The 21,639-nt window shown below is 37.4% G+C and overlaps 1 protein-coding gene and 1 pseudogene across 8 annotated transcripts in view; both read left to right on the forward strand.

Annotated features, from left to right (window-relative positions):
- Positions 1-21,639, forward strand: part of AHCYL2 (adenosylhomocysteinase like 2) — a 228,261-nt gene that overhangs the window by 185,436 nt on the left and 21,186 nt on the right. For all 8 annotated transcript variants that reach the window (XM_077128538.1, XM_077128227.1, XM_077128309.1 and 5 more), the window contains 7 exons: positions 1,697-1,799; positions 3,286-3,380; positions 7,197-7,303; positions 9,740-9,856; positions 13,097-13,160; positions 13,619-13,707; positions 17,538-17,608. In XM_077128538.1, the coding sequence (XP_076984653.1) occupies positions 1,697-1,799; positions 3,286-3,380; positions 7,197-7,303; positions 9,740-9,856; positions 13,097-13,160; positions 13,619-13,707; positions 17,538-17,608 (646 nt within the window). The remainder of the gene's footprint in view (positions 1-1,696; positions 1,800-3,285; positions 3,381-7,196; positions 7,304-9,739; positions 9,857-13,096; positions 13,161-13,618; positions 13,708-17,537; positions 17,609-21,639) is intronic.
- On the forward strand, positions 13,716-15,498 carry LOC143656730 (transcription initiation factor TFIID subunit 9-like; annotated as a pseudogene).

The following is a 21,639-nucleotide window of genomic DNA, read 5'->3' on the forward strand; positions in this document are numbered from 1 at the left end:
GATGAATTCTTTTCTTGAGGCCCTTGGGAAGAATCTATTTTCTTGCCTTTTCCAGCTTCTAGTGGGCACCTGCATTCCTTGACTCATGGATCCCTTCCTTCTTTAAAGCGAGTAATGGTCTATCAGTTTCTCACAGTTCTCTCTCTCTCTCTGGTTGTGGCTCTTCTGCCTCCTTTTTCCCTATTTAAGGACATTTGTGATTACATTGGGTTCATGTGGATAATCCAATATACTCTGCTTACTTTAAGGTCAACTGATTAACAACCATAATTCCAACTTGCAATGTAGCCTAATGTATTCACAGGTTTCAGGACTTAGGGACTGAACATCTTTGGAGGCCATTATTCTGCCTACATGACATAGATGTCATGTATAGGAAAACAGTAATATTTGCCTCTGGAAGTGGCCATGCCTCTCCTATCAGACTCTTACTTTGAGGAGTTATACCATTTTGGTCATGAATTGAGCTGTTTTCGATTTTGTTATTCTGCATCATAGCTTCAAATTCCTCCAGCAGTGGTCTGCTGTTCACTCATGATACAAGGACTTCTCTCAGTGTTTTTGCCTACCTTTGCCACAGAGGGGCTCTCTCCACATGTGCTTGCCTTACCTGCAGCACTAGACTGTTGCTTGTTACCAGGAGTTAGGCGCATGGTGAAGGCAAGCAGGATTCTTGAATTTCTTCATCCAGCTGCAGTCTTAGGCAGGCCTTAAGTGAGGGTCGGCATTTTTTCAGTGTTTCTTTCTCTTCCTCAGTGTAGAAGCCTAATTTCACTGTATATCTGTGATGGGTCTTGGGCAGGCAAGAGAGCAGATCTTTAATTTCTCTCCGTGCAGGAGGGTAGGCCCAAGAGGCTTTCCAGCTATTCAGCTCAAGAGCAGAGAGGTTTTTGCTTCAACCCTCCTCCAGACATAGTGGATTTTTGTCTGTGTCCTATGGGTGAGAACAATTCCAGTCCTACTCCCAGGGGCAGATTGGGCTTGAGTCTGTCCTGAGCCTGGGGCTCTCAAAAATTCCAAACCGACACACACTTTTCCACACCCAACCTTTAGGATTTCTTTAAATTTTTAGGTAATTTTTTCTTCCCCTGTTGTATGGCAACTGCCCCTTCTTCTCTGCAGAAATGAAACACTGTTCCCTCTCCCTACAGGGGCTTGTCGCGCTTTGATATTCAGTTCACTTGGTTGCTTTACAGCCTCAGCTCTTTGATGAGTTCAAGAAAAGTTATGATTTTATAAATTATCTGGCTTTTTCTCATTGCTAGGGTGGGAGTCCCTCTTGCAGCTTCCTACATCCTAAACTGAATCAGAACCAGTATACATCAGTAGTTTTTAAAAATGTGTTACTAGTGGTTCAGTGGTAGAATGCTCGCCTTTCATGCGGGAGACCCAGGTTTGATTCCCAGACCATGCACCCAAAAAACAAACAAACAAACAAAAAATGTGTTAGTGCTGAAATCTTTGGTTGAATTAAGTCTTATAGGAGGACCCAGTATGTTAAATAGTTAAAAGCACAGGGCTCAGCTGGAACTTGCTCTTTTCCCAGAATATGGAAAAGGTTCTGTAGAGAACAGTTTAAAAAACACTGGCCTAAATTATTCCTCATGTACTTTCTCATTGTTAAATTGATAAACTTAATCACCTTGACAGGTTGTTTTGCCCAGGCTTGCTCACTCCTGCTTTCTCTTTAATATAGGTGCTTATGGAAACTCTGGGTGCTCTAGGGGCACAGTGTCGATGGGCTGCCTGCAATATCTATTCCACTCTCAATGAAGTAGCTGCTGCTTTAGCAGAAAGTGGTAAGTTCTTTTGCCTATTCTCTCTGTGTTTTGGGCTAACACAAAATTTGGCCAACTGATAAAGTTCCACTGATTCAATATAAAATCCTTAAGCTAGGCTGACAACAGAAGAGCTATCTTGGAAGAAACTGATCCCTGTTCTTGATGAGTTTACTCTAAACTGAACTTCTCTTGTCAAATGTGATCTAGTTAACTCTGGGGTTTTACAGATGGCAAATATCTGCCCATATCTCATATTCTATTTTTAGTTAATGCATTACCTTGCATGCTAATCTATAGAGCACCAGTGAACACAACTCACTATCTAAGATAATATGGGATTAGAGAAGCATATGCTTCAGGCATAGTTTTATGGCCCTGCTGGTTTTCAGCAGTTAGTTTGCCCTGATCTAACGTTTGGTGTGTTTCCCTCGGCAGTAAACAGGACTAGACCTAACAGATTAATATTTTATCACAACATCCACTTAAACTTGAAGGACAATAGAAATAGAGAAATTTGGACTTTGCCAGCTTCTTGCCTATTCTTACTAACGGCACAACATGTATCAGGTACCAAACATGTGCTTCAGAATGCTTGAGAAATTCTGGGAAAGCCCTATACTGATGTATGTCTCTCCTTTTGCTAACATTCTCAGCATTTCATTTGTTCTTTTATTTATATTCATTTATTTTTAAAATTTTTGTTGATGTATAAAATATGTATAGAAAATTGCACAAATAATAAATGTACAGCCCATTGAATTATACACATGCCTGCATTTATGTTTGCTCAAGAAAAGCTTATTGACCTATTCTAAAAGATATAAGGACAATTAAGATACTGTCTTTGCCCTCAGACTCTTATGTTGTAGGTGAGAGCATAAGACATACATATATATAAATATTGTTAATACAAAGATGTATGATAAATGTCACAACAGATCATAAATCCATAAGTACACAAACAAGGAGCTTATAAAAGTTTAGATCCCTTGAGAGATTATACCCAGCTGAGTTAATCAGGCTTCAATTAAGAACGTTATATTTGAACTGGGCCATAAAGTAAAGGGATATTTTAATAGGAGAAGTAGAGTGTAAGGGTTTTCCTGATGAAGAAGATGGGATAATTAAAACACAGAAACAAGAAAGATCAAATTTGGTTGGGAAAAGATGTGAATTCCAGCTTAATTAGGTTAAGAAGTACTTATTTGTTTGCTTATTTTTCTCTGTAAGTTGTATTTTTAGTTCCCATCAATACTCTTGTCCCCTTTGATTGCCTCCTTTGGATTAACAAGAGCAGAATGTATGCCAAAGCCCAAGAAATGGAGTTAGGGGCTGAAGGCAATTTTAATTAGTGAAGAAATTCAATCCAAGGAGGACACAGACTGAGAAAGTTTGGAATTGGGGAAAGCCAGTATCATATTGCCAAAATTTGGGGCCTCCCTTTTTTCAGGCTTTAATGGTTTCTCTTTGCCCCCCCCTCCCCCTCCTTTTTTTTTTCTTTCAGGATTTCCTGTCTTTGCCTGGAAAGGAGAGTCAGAAGATGATTTTTGGTGGTGCATTGATAGATGTGTGAATGTGGAGGGCTGGCAGCCAAATATGGTTGGTTGGTCAGATTTCTGCTAATACAATTTTGTAAGAGTTTGGGATGAGGCAGGTGGAGCATGACCCGCAGAGGGTTCCCAACCAGAAGAAAGGAAAATGTTTTTTTTTCTGTATGAGATACCTGGACGTTCAGCAGAACTAGTTGCTTATGCTGAGGGTGTGACAAAAAAATTAAACCTCTTTATATCTTTAAAGTGGTTTAAGTGTTGGTGCTGATCTTAGAAGCATTAATATTCATCAGTAACATTAAAATTCTGCTCATGGTTCAAACATGGCTGGTGAAAATGTGACAGTAATGAGCTTCCATTCTCTCATTGCCTCCCCTCCTATTCTAGTTTGCTAGCTGCCAGAATGCAATATACCACAAACAGAATGGCTTTTTAAAAAAGGGAATTTAATAAGTTGCCAGTTTACAATTTTAAGGCCAAGGAAATGTCCCAATTAAAACAAGTCTATAGAAATGTCCAATCTAAGGCATCCAGGGAAAGATACCTTGGTTCAAGAAGGCCGATGAAGTTCAGGGTTTCTCTCTCAGCTGGAAGGGCATGTGACGAACACAGTCAGGGTTTCTCTCTCATCTGGAAAGGCACATGGCGAACATGGCATCATCCATCAGCTTCTTCTTCTGGCTCCCTGTTTCATGAAGCTCCCTGGGAGGCATTTTCCTTCTTCATCTCCAAAGGTCACTGGCTGGTGGACTCTGCTTCTCATGGCTATGTCACTCTGCTTTGCTCTCTCTGAATCTCTTTCATTCTCCAAAATGTTTCCTCTTTTATAGTTTTTAATGTTTCCAGAAACTTATCAAGACCCACCTAAATGGGTGGAAACATGTCATCACCTAATCCAGTTTAACACTCTTGATTAAATCACCTCTCAGGGATCTGATTACAGTTTCAAACATACTGTATTGAATAGGGATTATTCTGCCTTTATGAAATGGGATCTAGATTAAAACATGGCTTTTCTAGGGGACATACATCCTTTCAAACCAGCACAACTACCAAAAAAAGAATGCCCCACAGTTTTCTTGTCACTTAGCTTTTGCTCTAGGATCCAGATACTGAATTTATTGAAAACTTGAAGAGATTCCAAGTTAAACTTCTTCTCTTTATCCATCCTTTACCTTAGAAAAAGATGACCAGGCAAAGTTTTGGAAAGATTCCCTGCTCACAAAAATGTTTTGAAGTAGAATTACATGGTGAAAATTATGGATTGCATTCAATAAATAAATATTAGGGACATAAGCTCTCTGCCTCAATGAGAAAACTTTGTTATAGAGGAAATGTGTACAAGTGGGACTTATAAAGCAGGCTTTCCAATTGTTCAGTCTTTTTTGTCTCTTACCATTTTTGTGGCTAGGAATGGGAAGCTACTAGGAAAGACTCCATGAGGGATTACTTATACACAGAAAGGGACAGGGAAACACAAAAGAGCCTTTTGGCTTCCTAGAGCATCTGTTATGATGATTTCTACTAGAAAAAAGAATGTAGCACTAACTTGTAGTATGGAGCATGTGTAAAAATTTTAATGACGGTCCTGTCTTGGACACCCTGGCTCTCAGGCAAAGTTTAACTGAGTCAAAGAAAATAGATCAACAACATGAGCAGAAGCAAGTAAGGGAACATGTGGCAGATATGAAAGAGATCAGGTGGCAGGATTTTGTGTACCCTGGAGTCCAGGGTGGCATTTGAAAATTGAAGGGACTACAAAATGGGTGCATGCCAGGAGAGGGCAACTCAGTTCTGTGGAAACTTTCCAAGAGGATGGGTAACAATTTGGGAAGTCCTGCTATGTGCTTCCAACAGCCAGGTGGAGGGCTAAAGTGCCACAGCCTAGTGCCTGATAGTCTAAGCTTGTCTTGCCTTAGCTTATTTATTTATTTATTTTGAATATTTTTATTGACAAATCTTCACACACATACATTCCATACATGGTGTACAATCAGTGGCTCACAATAGTGATGTATTCATACACACAGTTGTGTATTCATCACCATGATCATTTTTTAGAACATTTGCATCACTCCAAAAAAAGATATAAAAAGAAAAAAGAAAACAATCACACATACCATATCCCTTACCCCTCTCTCTCATTAACCACCAGTATTTCAATCTACCCAATTTATTTTACTCCCTGTTCCCCTATTATTTATTTATTTATTATCCATATTTTTTTACTCATCTGTTCATACCCTGGATAAAAGGAGCATTAGACACAAGATTTTCACAATCATACAGTCATATTGTAAAAGCTGTATCTTTATACAATTGTCTTCAAGTATCAAGGCTACTGGAACACAGTTCAACAGTTTCAGGTACTTCTCTCCAGCACTGCAATACACCATAAACTAAAAAGGGATATCTATATAATGCATAAGAATAACCTCCAGGATAACCTCTTGACTCTGTTTGAAATCTCTCAGCCACTGACACTTTATTTTGTCTCATTTCTCTCTTCCCCCTTTTGGTCAAGAAGTCTTTTTCAATCTATTGATGCCTGGTACTGGCTCATCCTGGGAGTTCTGTCCCACATTGCCAGGGAGATTGACACCCCTGGGAGTCATGTCCCACATAGTGGGGAAGGCAGTGAGTTCACCTGCTGAGTTGGCAGAGAGAGAGAGAGAGGTACCACATCTGAGCAACAAAAGACGTTCTCTGGGGGTGAATCTTAGGCCTAATTTTAAGTAGACTTAGCCTATCCTTTGCAGGAATAAGTTTCATAGGGACGAATCTCAACATCTAGGGCTTGGCCTATTGATTTGATTGTCCCCACTGCTGTGAGAATATCAGAAATTCTCCAAATGGGGAAGTTGAATATTTCCTCCTTTCTCCCCAATCCCCCAAGGGTACCTTGCAAATACTTCTTTATTCACTGTCCAGATTACTCTGGAATATATTGGGGCATGATAGTAACCTGGACAAACCAACAAAATCTCATGCCCTATTCAAGATTCCATGTACTTATGGTGTTCAAATAAATTGACCATACAAGTTAAATTAGATAATGTGCTACCCAAAATATAAATTTTACACCAAATAAACATCTCTCCCTTTGGTCTTGTCTTAGCTTATTTATAATTCAGAAACTTCCTTCTGCTAATGAAAGCCCCAGTGGCACAGCATTGCATTTATCTTTAATCCCAACCTGAAATAGTGATGAGCTGTTCTGATGCGTGCTTGGACACCTACGTGCTGCAGTTTCCTGGTTTTTTTTAATTTGGTTAATATAGCATGTGAAGTTGTGCCACATCAAACCCTATAGTGCTGCTTAGCATTGAGTAGGAGACTGTCTGTTCTTTGTGAGAAGTAAAAGATAAATGAATATAGTTTTACAAGCCATTGTTCAGGGAGGGAAATTATTAATCTGTCCTTTTATCTAAACTAAGCCTTGACTGACTGAATATATTTAAAGTCCTGCTTTTAAACAGTAGAAATCTGCTAATATCAGGTTTGGCTTTCTGAATATCTACAGTATATTCAAGAAGACACGGTCTAGATAACCATCTAAGCTATTGCTGTATAAAAAATTCCTCACTTGGATTGCTGTGTATTTTGATATAGTAGTACGTCATGTGGGAAGACCGTTTGGCTGTGAGAACTATAAGTGACTTTTTACCTCTATTGTCTTTTACTTTGGTTTGATGATTATTTGGTAGATTATTGCATTAGCTCTGGCTTTAAGTTACTTGGCATAACAAATGGGAAATTTGAAATATCTATATATTGGTAATTAGAAATTGAGATACAAGACCCAGAGAACACTGGTTGCTTTGAACCTTCAACAAAATGAAATTATTGGTGGTTATTATTGCAGATCTTGGATGATGGAGGGGATCTTACTCACTGGATTTATAAGAAGTATCCCAACATGTTTAAGAAAATCAAAGGCATAGTAGAGGAGAGTGTTACTGGAGTCCATAGGTAAGGTTTTTATGCAGCCCATATATTCTCATTATACATTACCTACAGAGCACATTATGTTAAAAATTGGAGTCTGCTATAAGGAGACCAGATCTGAGTTTGCACAGTTTTTTTGTTTGTGTTTTGTTTTTTAAATTAACAACACAAATAAACCTAAAACCACTGAGGGTGGCGGAATGGGGTCTTCATGTTTTGTAGTTGCTATAATGCAACACCTGTCTATCCTTTTTCGACTAATTCATTTATTCAACAAATACTTTTTGAACATCTGCAGTGAGCTAGGAACCACTCTAGGTGCAAGGGATTACAGTGAACAAAACAGACAAAAACCTGTGCCTCCATAGAGCTTACATTACATAAAGTGTAAGGACATAGGGTTTTGTTTCTCAAATCAGCAGTAATTCCCAGAGTAAATATTGGAATAATTCATGTTTACTGTTTTTTATCCAAAAATAACTAAAAATATGAAATAATGGCTTTGGAAGCAAATTCTGAATAAGCTACCATCAGTACTTCAGTGTACTGTAACTTTTTAATATATAAAACTAAGGATTAAACAATACTTTGAGAATCTTAGAAAGGGATGAATTTTGAATAAAATATGTAGTCTTAATTTTTAGTTGATTCAGTTTGTTATTTAAAATAAAACTCCTTTTTCAGTCTGAATTCCCACAGTTCTTTCATGTGTTAACTTAGTAGAAATGGCCTGATTTATCAGATAATAAGTTAAAAGTTCTCCAGAAATGTAACTTAAATTAGTCTTGGCATACCATTTTATACCTAAATTGAAAAAAGAATTAATTGTAATACTTAATCTGGTGAGATTGAGGTAGACTAATATACTCGTATATTGCTGGTACTTCAGTAGTTCTCAGCTGATGGTGGAACCCCTCTTCAAAGAGGATATTTGGAAATGTTTGGAGGGTTTTTAGTTTTCATAATTACTAGTGGGTGCTTTTACAAGTTACTCTTGGGATCAAGGTTAGTAAATATCTTATAGTGCTAGGCTAGTCCCACACAATAAACAATTGTACCAGATTAAATTCCAATGGCTTCCTCATTGAGAAATCCTTTTTTATTTTTTCTAAGTATTTGATGCTTTATTTTAATATCTTCTCTATGTCACAGAGTCTTGTTTATAACTTTTCCAGTAGAAATGTATCTTTTTGCCAGAATAAACTTGAGGTACTATTTTTGTATTTTTCATAGGAAAGAATAGGTGAATATAATTTCTTATCTATACAATTACAAATTTCAGTGCAAAACTTCTCTCTTTTTTGTTTAACTTTAGTCTAGCAACATATATACAACCTAAAATTTCCCATTATATCCACTTTCAGTTATACAGTTCAGTGGTGTTAATTACATTCAGTGTTGTACCACCATCATCACCATTCATTACCAAAACATTTGACTATCTATTGTGTAAGGACAAGAATCATATCCATCTTTCTCATCAAATTAACCTTAGCACCGGGCATAGTGCATAGAGTAGATTCTTGGTAAATTTAGGTTCAGTAAGTAAATGAATGGCATTGTGAGTCGATTCACATTGTTTATATGCTTTGATGCTATATCCCATTCTTGAATATGTATCCGTACAAAAAAAGATATGAAAACAAAATTATCCCTTGAATCTGTTTGTTGTAGTACTAAGATGTAATAGCAAAAGAGGGAAGGAGGAAAGGTAATAATTCCTCCACGGAAGTTAAGTAAACTGTGTAGCCATCAAAATATATAAATAAGAGTACTGTGTAGAACCTTACAAATGATTATGATAAATGTCAGTAGATATACATATTTACATGTATGTGCATTGAGATTATAAATTGAGGGTATTTGAAAATCAAAATTGTTGCATGAGAGTGGCAGGATGATGCGTGATTTTTTAAATACTTCTTTAAGTTCTCTTTTTATAATTAAAAAAATAAAATTTGTATGACACATTTGAAATTTTTACATTTAAGTCCTTAAAAATTAGGAGCTGGTCAAGAATGTTCTTGACATGGCTTTTTTTTTCTTTATTGTGAAGAAGAACACATATGCAAAAAAGCAATAGATTTCAAAGCACACCACAACAATTAGTTATAGAATACATTTCAGAGTTTGGGAGGGGTTACAGTTCCATAATTTTCAGTTTTTTTCCTTCTGTCTTCTCGAAGACACTGGAGAGTAGAAGAAATATCAATACAATAATTCAGGAGTCATACTCACTTATTAAATCCTATCTTGACATGGTGTTTGATCATTATGTCTAAGCTGTATATTTATTTATATTTATATTCTACAAAGGTATTCTTTATTTTTCTGTATTCACATAATAGATGAAACTAGTCAAGTCTCACATTCTCATGCCCAAACAACATATTTCTGGAATTTTCTAAGAAAGTTATTGCAATATCTCATTGTTTTATGTTCTTGATTCTCTCACCTTAGGCTGTACCAGCTATCCAAGGCTGGGAAGCTGTGTGTTCCAGCCATGAATGTCAATGACTCGGTCACCAAACAAAAATTTGACAACCTCTATTGTTGTCGTGAATCAATTCTTGATGGGTATGTTTTGTTATCTTTGGGATGAGTTGAGTTGTTGAGTTGGGGTTTGGAGGTTTTTGGTTATTTCTGGAAATGATTCATGTAGCACCTCTGGATCCATCAGCACATCACACCCAATACTTTATAACCCAGAGCTACTTTTGCTATCACTAGTAGAGGTAAATCTATTTCACTTAAGAAATCAGACTATCTCCTATCTATTGGTGGGCAGGTCAGGCCTGCAGGTCAATAACTAAAGTCAGTATAAACAAATAAGTATCTTTGATACTTTAGAAAAAGGTCCCTGGAAAAAGGTTTGGAAAAAGGTTCCAAGTCATGTTGTCAGTTCTTAAGTTGCAACTATCACATAATTCTCTGGCTACCTGGAAACTTGTGGTGGGCAAAGAATCAATTCTCAGAGGCATTTCTAATTTTTTAAGTCTGTGAACACTGCCAGTCCGACATAATCTACTTAGATATATACTAAATACTGTGTGTTTTTCCAGTACTCATTTTCTGTTGCCACTCTTATGTCCTTATATAACTTCACTCTTGCCAGGAAGACTCAGCAATTTCCTTTAGTCGGTTTAGAATATTGCCTTTTTGCCAAAAGCTTTCCATCATGTATAGGTAAATGGAAAAATGAATAAAGGGCTTGTGGGCCACAGTACCACCCAGTCTGGATCCCAGGCAGTACCCTTAGTTTGAATACCTGCTCTATCATTTATTAGCTTTAAGTCCTTGGGCTAGTTAATTAACCTCTTTTTTGCCTATTTTACCATGTGTAAAATGGTAACTGTGAGATCTATTGCATAAAGTTATTGTGAATATTAAATGAGATAATATATGTGTCCTTGTTGTTCAATGTTAGTTCCCTTGCTTTCTTTCTAGAACCCTGTACAATAAGTCCTGAGGTTGAGTCAGACAGATTTTAAAGGAACTTTTTTGCCTTGAAGTCTTTTTAATTTGGGGGATGTTCAATGCAGATTCTAACTATTGTTAATTAATAATGCTATAGAGTCAGTAGTATTATCAGTTAGACTGGATATTTAAGCCAGTTCCCAGTCCATCAGTTTACCTATAGACTGCCCCTATTTCTCTCCACATAAGTATTATTGTGATGAATGGCCTTGAGCCTGATAAAATCAGTAGTCAACTGTGAATATTTTCATTAAATATTCATCTGCAACTCAGTATCTTTTAGATTTTTTTCAAGTCCCAAATCTGTGAGCCTAAAGTATGTTATGTTCAGTGAACAACAGAAAGGTGCCTATATGAGGGTCATAAAAATGGACAGTCTCTCCTACGGAGAATTTACCTGTATGTACAAAGATTCTTTAATGTCAGAGATTTATGAAAGTGAGAGTAAGTTGGAAGCAGTGAAACAAGGATTAAGGTTAGGTTCAACAGTGAAGAAGTAGGAAAAGATCAACTACCCACCAGAAACCTGCTGAATAGGTGAAGGCTCATTGATACTTTCAGATGGTGAAAAACTTTCCATTTGGCTCAAGGGCAGTTGTTCTTGTCAGAGAGTTCAGAGCAGAAAAAATTAAAGAAGAAACAGAGGATGCTTCAGGGAAGGCTGCAGTGGAAAGGAAAGGATACTTGGGCCAATAGAGACTCCATATGAGGAAGATTTTAGTGATTGACCCTCTATAGTTCTGAGCTGGTTATATACTACACTGTAAGCAATAAGGGAATGGCCCCATTGACTCCTAGAAGGCACTCCTGTAATTGGGTTACAATACAAAAAAAGTGGTACAAGTTCAGTCTTGAGGAGATTGAGGTTCCATTTTGAAGCAAGAATAAGATTATCCTGGTAGCTCTAAAGGAGTCCAGATATAATTTTCAGATTATAAAATATTATTTCAGGTACACCTCTAGAGGGTACTGGAACTAGAAGAATTGAAGAGAAGTCAAACTGGCCTGCCTCTTATACAGTTAGTTTATAACCCCAACCCCCCCTAAAAGTCCTTCCTTGGTTGAGGTCTTTTGTATCCTCTATCCTTGAACCTTAGGCAGATCTGGTCCTTAAGATCAAAAGGAAATTATTGCCTAAATGGAATCCATCCAGGTCTGATAGCCTGACTATTATTTGCAGAGTAGCGGTATTGATGAATTTTCCTTTCCACCATACAGTAATTCATAGTCACATAGAGAGAGTCCCCTTCCTATTGGAAGAGACAAGGAAAGATTTGAGGGTTATCAAAGCAAAGGAGACTCCGAAATATGATTTCTTGATTTTCCTTGTCATGCTAGCTATTCTGAGATCATCATCATAGACCATGACTTTTGAATATGCTAGTAGCCCAGTTAGACTTTCTGTCTTCCCTCAGTAAGTATGTCTTCTGCTCTTACTTGATATTTATTGAGTTTCATTGTGTTGCATGGAATTATACTAGTTTCTATTGAATGGAGTTGCCAAATCATTAAATAGACTTTATCTTTGGGGCATTTTGAATAGGAACGTTAGATGATAAGTAGGTAGAAAGACCCACAGTTATTTGTAGGAACTGTTGGTCTTAGAATAGACTGGATTTTAGTTGAAAACTTTCTTCTGCCAAGGCAGAGATTCCTAGAGAAGGGAGACTGTCTGAACTAAAAAAGAAGCCAGAAAATGCTTCTACAAATTCTTCCAAGAGACCATCAGAACAGTAAGGACCAGTTCCATAAGAGAATCATAAGAGGAAGAGGCAGAATTTGCCTGAGAAGGAATCAGCCGCAGAAAATTCACTGTCATGTAGTCAGTGACAGCACTTTTCAAAACTCTTTCCACCTTATTGCCAATTGCCTTCTCTGTTGAATTAATGTAGGACCTGTGGGCCATTATATTACTACTAAATGGATTACTTATTTATGATTGTTATATTTTACATTTTCTTTCTAAATCAGTAAGTTAGAATAATGTTTCCATTTTCACCGCCTTAATAAAAGTTATGCTATTTTTATTTTCTTTTTGTATATTCTCTTTTCCCTTAATATGGAATAATAGATGTATATTAAATTTATGTTTAAAAGCCATTTCATAAGCATATAAAAAATAAACACCTCATATAGATGGAATTGGTTGAATTGCAAGAAGTGAGAAAATCCATTTTTATTCAACTTTTCTTTCTGGTCATTAGTTTCTCTAAGATAGAAACCAGGATTTCTTTCAAAATGGAAAAATTTCATGAAAATAGAGACCCAATCTAGCCTCAAGAGAAAAGCAGAAAAGCAGAGAAGCTATTTCTGATTCAATACATTTATTTTTCCCCCTAGACTTAAAAGAACTACAGACATGATGTTTGGTGGAAAGCAAGTGGTGGTTTGTGGCTATGGAGAGGTAAAGTTTAACCTTTCACTTGGGTGATTAAAATGTATTTTGTTGAAATGTACTTGAATTTTTCATTTGTATGAGAGAACTTCCTTTTACCACTTCAGATAGGTAAAAGTAACTTTAAAGAGACCCTCTGGTTAAAGTGCAGTCTTTCTTTTTCCCTTTGCATTTTCACCAGTTTTCCTGAAGTTGATTTTTAGACTTGCTCCAGTACCACTATTGTGATGTTCTTTTAGCTTGTGTTTTGATTAGAAATCGTGAGTGTGGGTGTTATTGTGCACATGCATGGGCTAGGCAGGAGCCAGAAATTTGTTTATAAGCTGCATTCATTTATTTGTTTTTCTTATTTTTCCCCAAGGATGAATCTATTCAGTGAAATAGGGGGCAGGAGAAGGGAGGTACATTCTACCACAAGCTTTGAGAAACAGACTTTCTTTATTATGTGTGTTTTCTCTCCTCCTCAGGTCGGAAAGGGGTGCTGTGCTGCTCTGAAAGCCATGGGCTCCATTGTTTATGTAACTGAGATTGACCCCATCTGTGCTCTGCAAGCCTGGTGAGCATGCTTAAGGAAACTTGCTTCTTCATCTGCACTGCCTGCTAGCATGTGTCTTGTAGTTGCCTCCAAGTAATGCTACATCTTATCTTGGAGGGGTCCAGATCCTGAGACAAAGCTGCCAGTAACTGCTAGCTCCTGTCTTTCAAAGATAAAGGAGCTCTGCTCTGACAGAGTAGACTGTCAGAGAAGGTAACATTTAGAATTTCGGTCACAGTGGTTATAGGGAATGCCTTGAGCTGGAGAACAAGTAGCCCCTTACTATCTCTATATGTAGCCCTTACCCCTTTGCAACAATAATCAAAAAAAAAAAAAAAAATAGACTGGCCTCAGATGCTTTCTGATGTTATTCCTGAAAGAGAACACTTCTGTGGCACTCCTCCCCAAAATGCATAATCTGAATCTAATTATAAGAAGCATCACACAAACCGAAATTAAGGGTAAAATCTGGTAAGTCTAAAGGGGATATAGGAGTTCTTTGTACTTGTCTTGTAATTCCTAGTTTGAAATGATTCCAGAATTAAAATTTTTTTAAAAAGCCCTTCCAGTTCCTCCATGTTGTACGTGGGGTGGGTGAGTCTGGGTGTTTGGAGCCATCACAGTGAGGACCATGTTGCAGCCGAACATCCTGCTCACCAGTGTACCAGGGGTTGGAAAAACTTCATTAGGGAAAGAACTTGCATCAAGATCCGAACTGAAATACATTAATCTGGCTGATTTAGCTAAAGAAGTCTGATCACTGGATACCAGGGAGTCTGACTAGATGGCTTCTTCCAAGAGCATGCTAGGGATGCACAGATAATGGCACAAATCCGGAAGGTTATGGGGATTACAGAATATGAGCCAGGAGTTATAAATTAGATATTGGAGTTTGCCTTCCAATATGTGACCACAGATCTAGATGATGCAAAAATTTGTTCAAGCCATGCTAAAAAAGCTACCATTGATGCAGATGATGTGCAATTGGCAATCCAGTTTTGTGCTCACCAGTCTCTCCTCCCCCAAGAGATGTTTTGTTAGATATTGTAAGGCAAATAAATCAAACCCCTTTATCATTGATCAAGCCATATTCAGATCCTAGATTGCCATCTAATAAATACTACTTAACTGCTCCAACCTATAAACTTAAGTCTTTACAAAAAAAGGCTTCTATTTCTGCAGGAAGAATAATAGTTCCCCAGTTAAGTGTGGATTCAATTATGAGAAGCCTAGTATTCCCACACTAGGCAAACCAACTCCACAAACTGTTCAACTAAAGTAGAGGCTCCAGTGTCTCTCAAAGGGCAAAGGTTTACAGTGCAGACGCCCACTTCACAGTCCCCAGCTGTAAAAGTATCCATTCCTACAATATCCGCAGTTCAGAATATTTTGATTAATCTGTCATTAGTTGGGTCCAAAAACATTCTTATTACCACTAACATGGTGTCATCACAAAATACTGCCAGTGAATCATCAAATGCACTGAAAAGAAAACATGAAGATGATGATGATGTAGATGACGACTACAATGATTTGTAATCTAGCCTTGATGCATATAACATGTATACTTGGTCTCAACCCCATTAAATTAAACATGTGTGCTGAATCTTTTGGGAAAAAAAAAGAATAATTTCCACTACTGCTCCAGTCTTCTAGATTCAACACCAGTTTTAGGGCTTTTCTGATTACATGGGTTCTATTTATGAGAGAAAAAGTGTAGTATGTCAGATAAACCTGGGTGAGTTACTTAACCACTCTAAACCACATATTTCTTATCTGTAAAATGTAGGTAATCATCCTTAACATAATAGGGTATGAGAGTTGAGTAAAATAATTATATAATTATTATATATGACTGTATACTATATAATTGTATAACTATATAAAGTGCAGAGCTGCTGTCACATAATAGATACTAAGTAAATGGTAGCTATAATTAAAATTGTTCCTTGCCATCCTCAGCAGGATAGGAAATAACACTGTCCCTGAAAATTGTTACAGAGTTCCGGTATCTAGATAACTCACCCCATCCTTGCCATTAACTCTGGAAATGTTTTGCTCTGGAAAGTACCAAGATAGAATGAAACACAGCGTTAAGATTTTACCATAGCCATTTTCTCCTATCCTACCACTCCCCACACATGCGCTGTAAACCCACAAATCTTTTTCAACAGAGTGTTTTGCTTTCTCTGAGTCAGGATTCCAAAATTCAGTTAAAAAACCTGAATATGCTTTAATACATGATTTAGAGACTGTTCAAATTATTTTATAGATATGCATTGATCACTCATATGTATTAGACACTGTGCTTATGCTGAGGATGAATATGATGAATAAGATAAGGTCCCTGCTTTTAGAAGCTGGTCAAATAATCACTACGAAGTACAGTTAAGTGCTGTGATCAAGGTAAGTAGTACATGCTTTTGTAGAGCACAGAGAAGAAATATCTAACTCAGGAGTAAGGGGTTAGGGTAGAAAAAGATGTCAGTGTAGCTGAGTCTTGAAACTTGTATAAGTGTTTTTATGGTTTGAAAGTATATTGTAAGTACAACAAAGGAATATGTGCGTAGTCACAGAGGAAAGAGATAGTATGGCTTATTTCAGAAGCTGTGAGTATTTTTGATGTAGCTGGCAGGTAGGGTAAATTTGGAAGAGGGGTAATATCTGAGGTAGGAATCATAAAGGACCTTGTATAAATGTCAGTTTAAGCACTTATGTCTTACACTAACAACAGTAGTATTACCGTATTTAATCAAGGAAGTTACGTGATCTGCATTGCATTTAGGGAAATCGCTCTGCAGAAAGAATTACGGAGATATTAAACTAGAAGCAATGTGATTGGGCCAGGGGCTATTGTAATAATCTAGGCAAGAAGTAAAAAGACCTGAATTTAAGCAAAGCAAGGATGAATGGAGAGGAAGGGACAATTCAAGAGGAATTTAAGGAGTTACAGAGAGTCAACCAGATTTGAGAACAAGTTTAAATAGGGAGAGAGAGCAGAATGTTCTAATTTATTTGACTCATGCACTTGAATGAACTGTGATCCCATTGATCAAGATAGGAATATAGAAGAAGAAACAATGTGTGGAAAACACAGTAAGTTTGAGATCTTTGTGAGACATTCATGAGGAGCTATCCAGTTGGTAGTTTGATCCATGGCTCTGAAGCTTTAGAGAGATCTAAGCTAAAGACATAAATTTGAGAATGAGCCACCTATATGGTCATAATCACCTAGATATAAGTTTGGTGACTATATGGGTCATGGCAGCCAAGGGAAGGTATGGATGAGTGCTCAGTAATAGAGAAAAATGTCAAGGGCAGAACCCTATAGGGTACTAACACTTAAAGGGTGATTGAAAATGAGAAGGAACAATCAGAAAAGTAGAAGGAAAACCAGAAAGAGAATGGTGTCATGAAATCAAGTATAGAGTTTTAAGAAGGCAAATAATATTAAATATAGCAAAGGAAATCAAAAACTGTAAGAAGCTAAGAAATATTTTTGTTTTTGGTATTCAGGAGATCATTCGTGATCTTGCGGAGAGCAGTTTCAATGGACTAGCAGATTCTGTGGCTGAATGGCATTTTCTAGAAACTTGATTAGGGAATCTCATGTTACCCCTGCCTCCCTACTATCAGGAAGATATAAGTTCCAGTAATGTGAAGGGACCTTTTATTTGGTCCTACATGAACAGAGACAATGCTTTTAAGATTTCACAGCTAAAAATAGTCCCACTATATGAAGAAGTGACAATGTAAGTGCCAAAGGGACTTAGTAATAGCCTTTGAAGTTCTGTAGAAGAAGGCTCTGTAACTTCCTGTTTAGGTTAATTTATCGTGCTTTATTTTGATAGCATGGATGGATTTCGACTGGTGAAATTAAATGAGGTCATCCGACAAGTGGACATTGTTATTACCTGTACAGGTATGATAACAAAATAGGTGGGAACACTTGCATGCAGCAAGTGAAAAATGACTGGAAATGTTCTGACTGAAACCAAGCTCTAAGAGCAAGACGTAGTAGTCTAGAAAACCAGACAATCTTTCACATTCTTCCTATCACTTTTGAGCTCTGACCAGAGGTATACCATTAGGTTCTCTCTCCACCACTTGTTCTATATCTCCATTCATCCTTAACTACTTAGGTGATCACTATAGATGAGATTTATTTGTTGAGTTTTATTTGGGAAGCCAGATCTTAAATTTGTACACTTGATTTTTTATTTTACCTCCAAAAGTAAACAAGTGTATTTCTCTCTGTAATCAAGGCAAGGCTAAAGCACTATTCTTTATGTTAGAGAAGGTAGGAAACAAGTCATCTCTGCATCTTCCTCTCTAAAACTCAAAAGATGACTTGTTTTCTTGGAATGAGAAACTTACTTTATCTTTATGGTAGAACCTAAACCACAGGAACACTGGTTTTCTTTTATGTATACATATTTTTTATCAAGCAATAACCACACATGTACTGTCTAACCATAATATACAATGACTCACAGTATCATCACATAATTGTGTATTCTTCACCATGATCATTTTTTAGAACATATCACTCCAAAATAAGAAATAAACAGAAAAAAAAGAGCTCATACATCCCAAACCCCTTCCCCTCCCCCTCACTGACCCACAGTATTTCAATCTACCCAGTTTTTAATCTTTATCTCCCCCATTATTTATTTACTTATTTTATCCTTTTTTTCCCTCATCTGTCCATGTCCTGGATAAAAAGAACATCAGAAACGGGTTTTCACAGTCACATAGTTACATTGTAAAAGCTATGTAGTTATACAGACCTCTTCAAGAATCAAGGCTACTGGAACACATTTCAACAGTTTCAGGTACTTCCCTCTAGCCAGTCAGTACATCATAAACTAAAAAGGGATATATATACAATGCGAAAGAATGAACTCCAGGATAACCTCTCGACTCTTTGAACTCTCTCAGCCACTGAAACTTTATTTTGGCTCATTTCTCTTTTCCCCCTTTTGATCAAGAAGGCTTTCTCATTCCAATGATATCAGGTCTCAGACTGTGGGAGTCAGGTCCCACAGGTTGCCAGGGAGATTTATTGTCCTGAGATTCATGTCCCATGTAGAGGGGAGGGCAGTGAGTTTACCTGCCAAGTTGGCTCAGAGAGACAGACCACATCTGAACAACAAAAGAGGCCCTCCAGGGGTGACTCTCAGACAAAATTATCAGTAGATTTAGCCTCTCCTTTGCAGTAATAAGCTTCTTAGGGGAGACTCCAAGATCAAGGGCTCAGCCTATTGAATTGGTCATCCCCACTGCTTGGGAGAATATCAGGAATTCCCCAGATGGGGAAGTTCAGTATTTTCCCCTTTCTCCCCAGTCCCCCAAGGGGACTTTGAAAATACTTTTTTATTCTTTGCCCAAATTACTCTGGAATATATCAGGGCATAACACTAAACTGTACAACCAAGATCTTATGCCCTATTCAAGATGCCCTTTAATTATGATGTTCAAATAAACTGACCAAGTTAAATTAGATAATATGCTACCCAAATATAAATTTTGCACCAACTAAACCTCTCTCCTTTTGATCTTGCACAGAGGTTGAAGTTTGAAAATTTGGGCCATATCATCCTTTACCCAGTGTTGTGATTTACCTTAATCCTATCTAGATCAGCTTCATTCATGTATTTAGACAAAGTCTGATCACTTTTTCAGCTTTTTAACAGTTGCTGAATGGGGTAATGCTGACTTTCATAGCTTCAGTGCTCTAACTATGAGTCTCAGGTATCACATAAATACCCGAAGTTTCAGGGAATGACCAGGTTATAAACAGATAGTTCAGTATCTCAGAACTTAGAAATAACAGTTACAATTCCTAAATATATGTGACCACTGTAAGAGCTTACAATCTAGGACCCTTTACAATAGGCCCCAACCTGATAACCCATGCTCTCAACTTCAGTTCTCTGAGCTTTTTTTGGTATATTATAGTTAATCCAAATGAGTGAGGCATGAATAATGTTTGTCTTTTTGTTTCTGACATTTTATTCAACATACTGTCCTTAAGGTTCATTCACCTAACTGCATGCCTCACAACTTCATTCCTTTTTCAGCTGCTCACTAGTCCATTGTATGTAAACACCACAGTTTTCCCTTCTTTTCCTCAGTTGTTGTACCCTTAGGCCATCTCCATCCACTGCTGCCATAAACACCAATGTGCAAATGTCCATTCCCGTCCCCACTCTTCAGTTCCTTCAGGTTATACCTAGCAACAGGGTTGCAAGATCATATGGCAACCCCACCCCTAGACCCTATGGAACCATCACACTGCCCTCCAAGGGACCGTACCTCTCAGCTTCCCTACTGACAGTGAATAGGTATATCTCTTTCTCAGCACTTTCTCTAGCCCTTGTTTCTCTCTGTTCATTTTCTTTTTGTAGGCTGTATGGTGGGGGTCACATTTCATTCTTTTTCATGTGATTAATCCATTATTGCAGCACCATTTGTTTAATTTTTTCTTTCTTTTTTTTTTTGGTGGGGGGGGGCGGAGCTGGGCAGTGCATGGGCCAGGAATCAAACCCAGGTCTCCCACATGGCAGGCAAGAATTCTGCCACTGAACTACCCTCCCACCCCACTCTCTGTTCATTTTTAAACAATTTTATTTGCACATTATACAATCCAACCTAAGTAAATAGACATGGCTTCACCACCACAATCTGTATGAAAATATTTCTTTTTCTTCTGCATAGAATCCATACCCCCCTCCATGCCCCCTGCTTGTTGATGTTTAGTTTTGGCATAATGCCTTTGTTACATTCAGTGGAAGCATACAGTAACACTGTATACTGTTGACTATAGACCCTAGCTTGTATTGATTGTACCTTTTTTTTGTATACTTTGCAATGTATACAACAACCTTGCAATGTTGACATTCATTTGTTCTCCCTCGTGCAAAAATGTTTTTATATTTGTACATTTAATCACCGTCATTGTCCACTCTAGGCATTCCTAAGTTATACCATCTCAGTCTTTATCCTCTATCTTTCTTTCTTGTTTCATATGTGCCCCCAGCCCTTCTCTCTCAACTGTACTCACATTGAGATTCATTCCGTGTACTTATATTATTGTGCTATTATCAGGTTGTATTGCACTATATATTTCCTAATTTTTACAATCAGTCCTGTAGCACAATTTGTATTCCTTCAGCACCAAATGCCCAATCTCGACCCCCTTTCTATCTCCTGATAACCTATGTTCTTAACTTTAACTCTCAAAGTTCACTCATTAACATTAGTTCATATTAGTGAGACCATACAGTATTTGTCCTTTTGTTTCTGGCTAATTTCACTCAGCACAATGTCCTCAGGGTTCATCCATGTTGTTACATGCTTCATGACTTTATTCTGTTTTATAGCTGCATAGTATTCCATTGTACGTGTATACCACAGCTTGTTTAGCTACTCTGTTGATGGACATTTGGGCTGTTTCCATCTCTTGGTCATTGTAAATAATGCTGCTATAAACATCAGTGTGCAAATGTCTGTTTGTGTCCTTACCTTCAGTTCCTCTGGATACATATCTAGTAATGGGATTGCTGGATCATATGGCAATTCTATACTTAGCTTCCAGAGGAACCGCCAAACTGCTTTCCAGAATGGTTATACCATTCTACTTATACACTGTTCACCAACAGTGGTTAAGTGTACCTCTTTATCCACATCCTCTACAGCCCTTGTTGTTTTCTATTTTTTTGATAATGGCCATTCTAATGGGTGCGAGTTGATATCTCATTGTGGTTTTAATTTGCGTTTCCCTAATAGCTAATGAAGTTGAGCATCTTTTCATGTGCCTTTTAGCCATTTGTATTTCCTCTTCTGAGAAGTGTCTGTCCATGTCTTTTGCCCTTTCATTTATTTATTTATTTTTACATGGGCAGGTACTGGGAATCAAATACCAGTCTCTGGCATGGCAGATGAGAGCTC

Source organism: Tamandua tetradactyla, chromosome 1 (genome assembly GCF_023851605.1).
Source record: "Tamandua tetradactyla isolate mTamTet1 chromosome 1, mTamTet1.pri, whole genome shotgun sequence".
Lineage (NCBI taxonomy): Eukaryota > Metazoa > Chordata > Mammalia > Pilosa > Myrmecophagidae > Tamandua > Tamandua tetradactyla.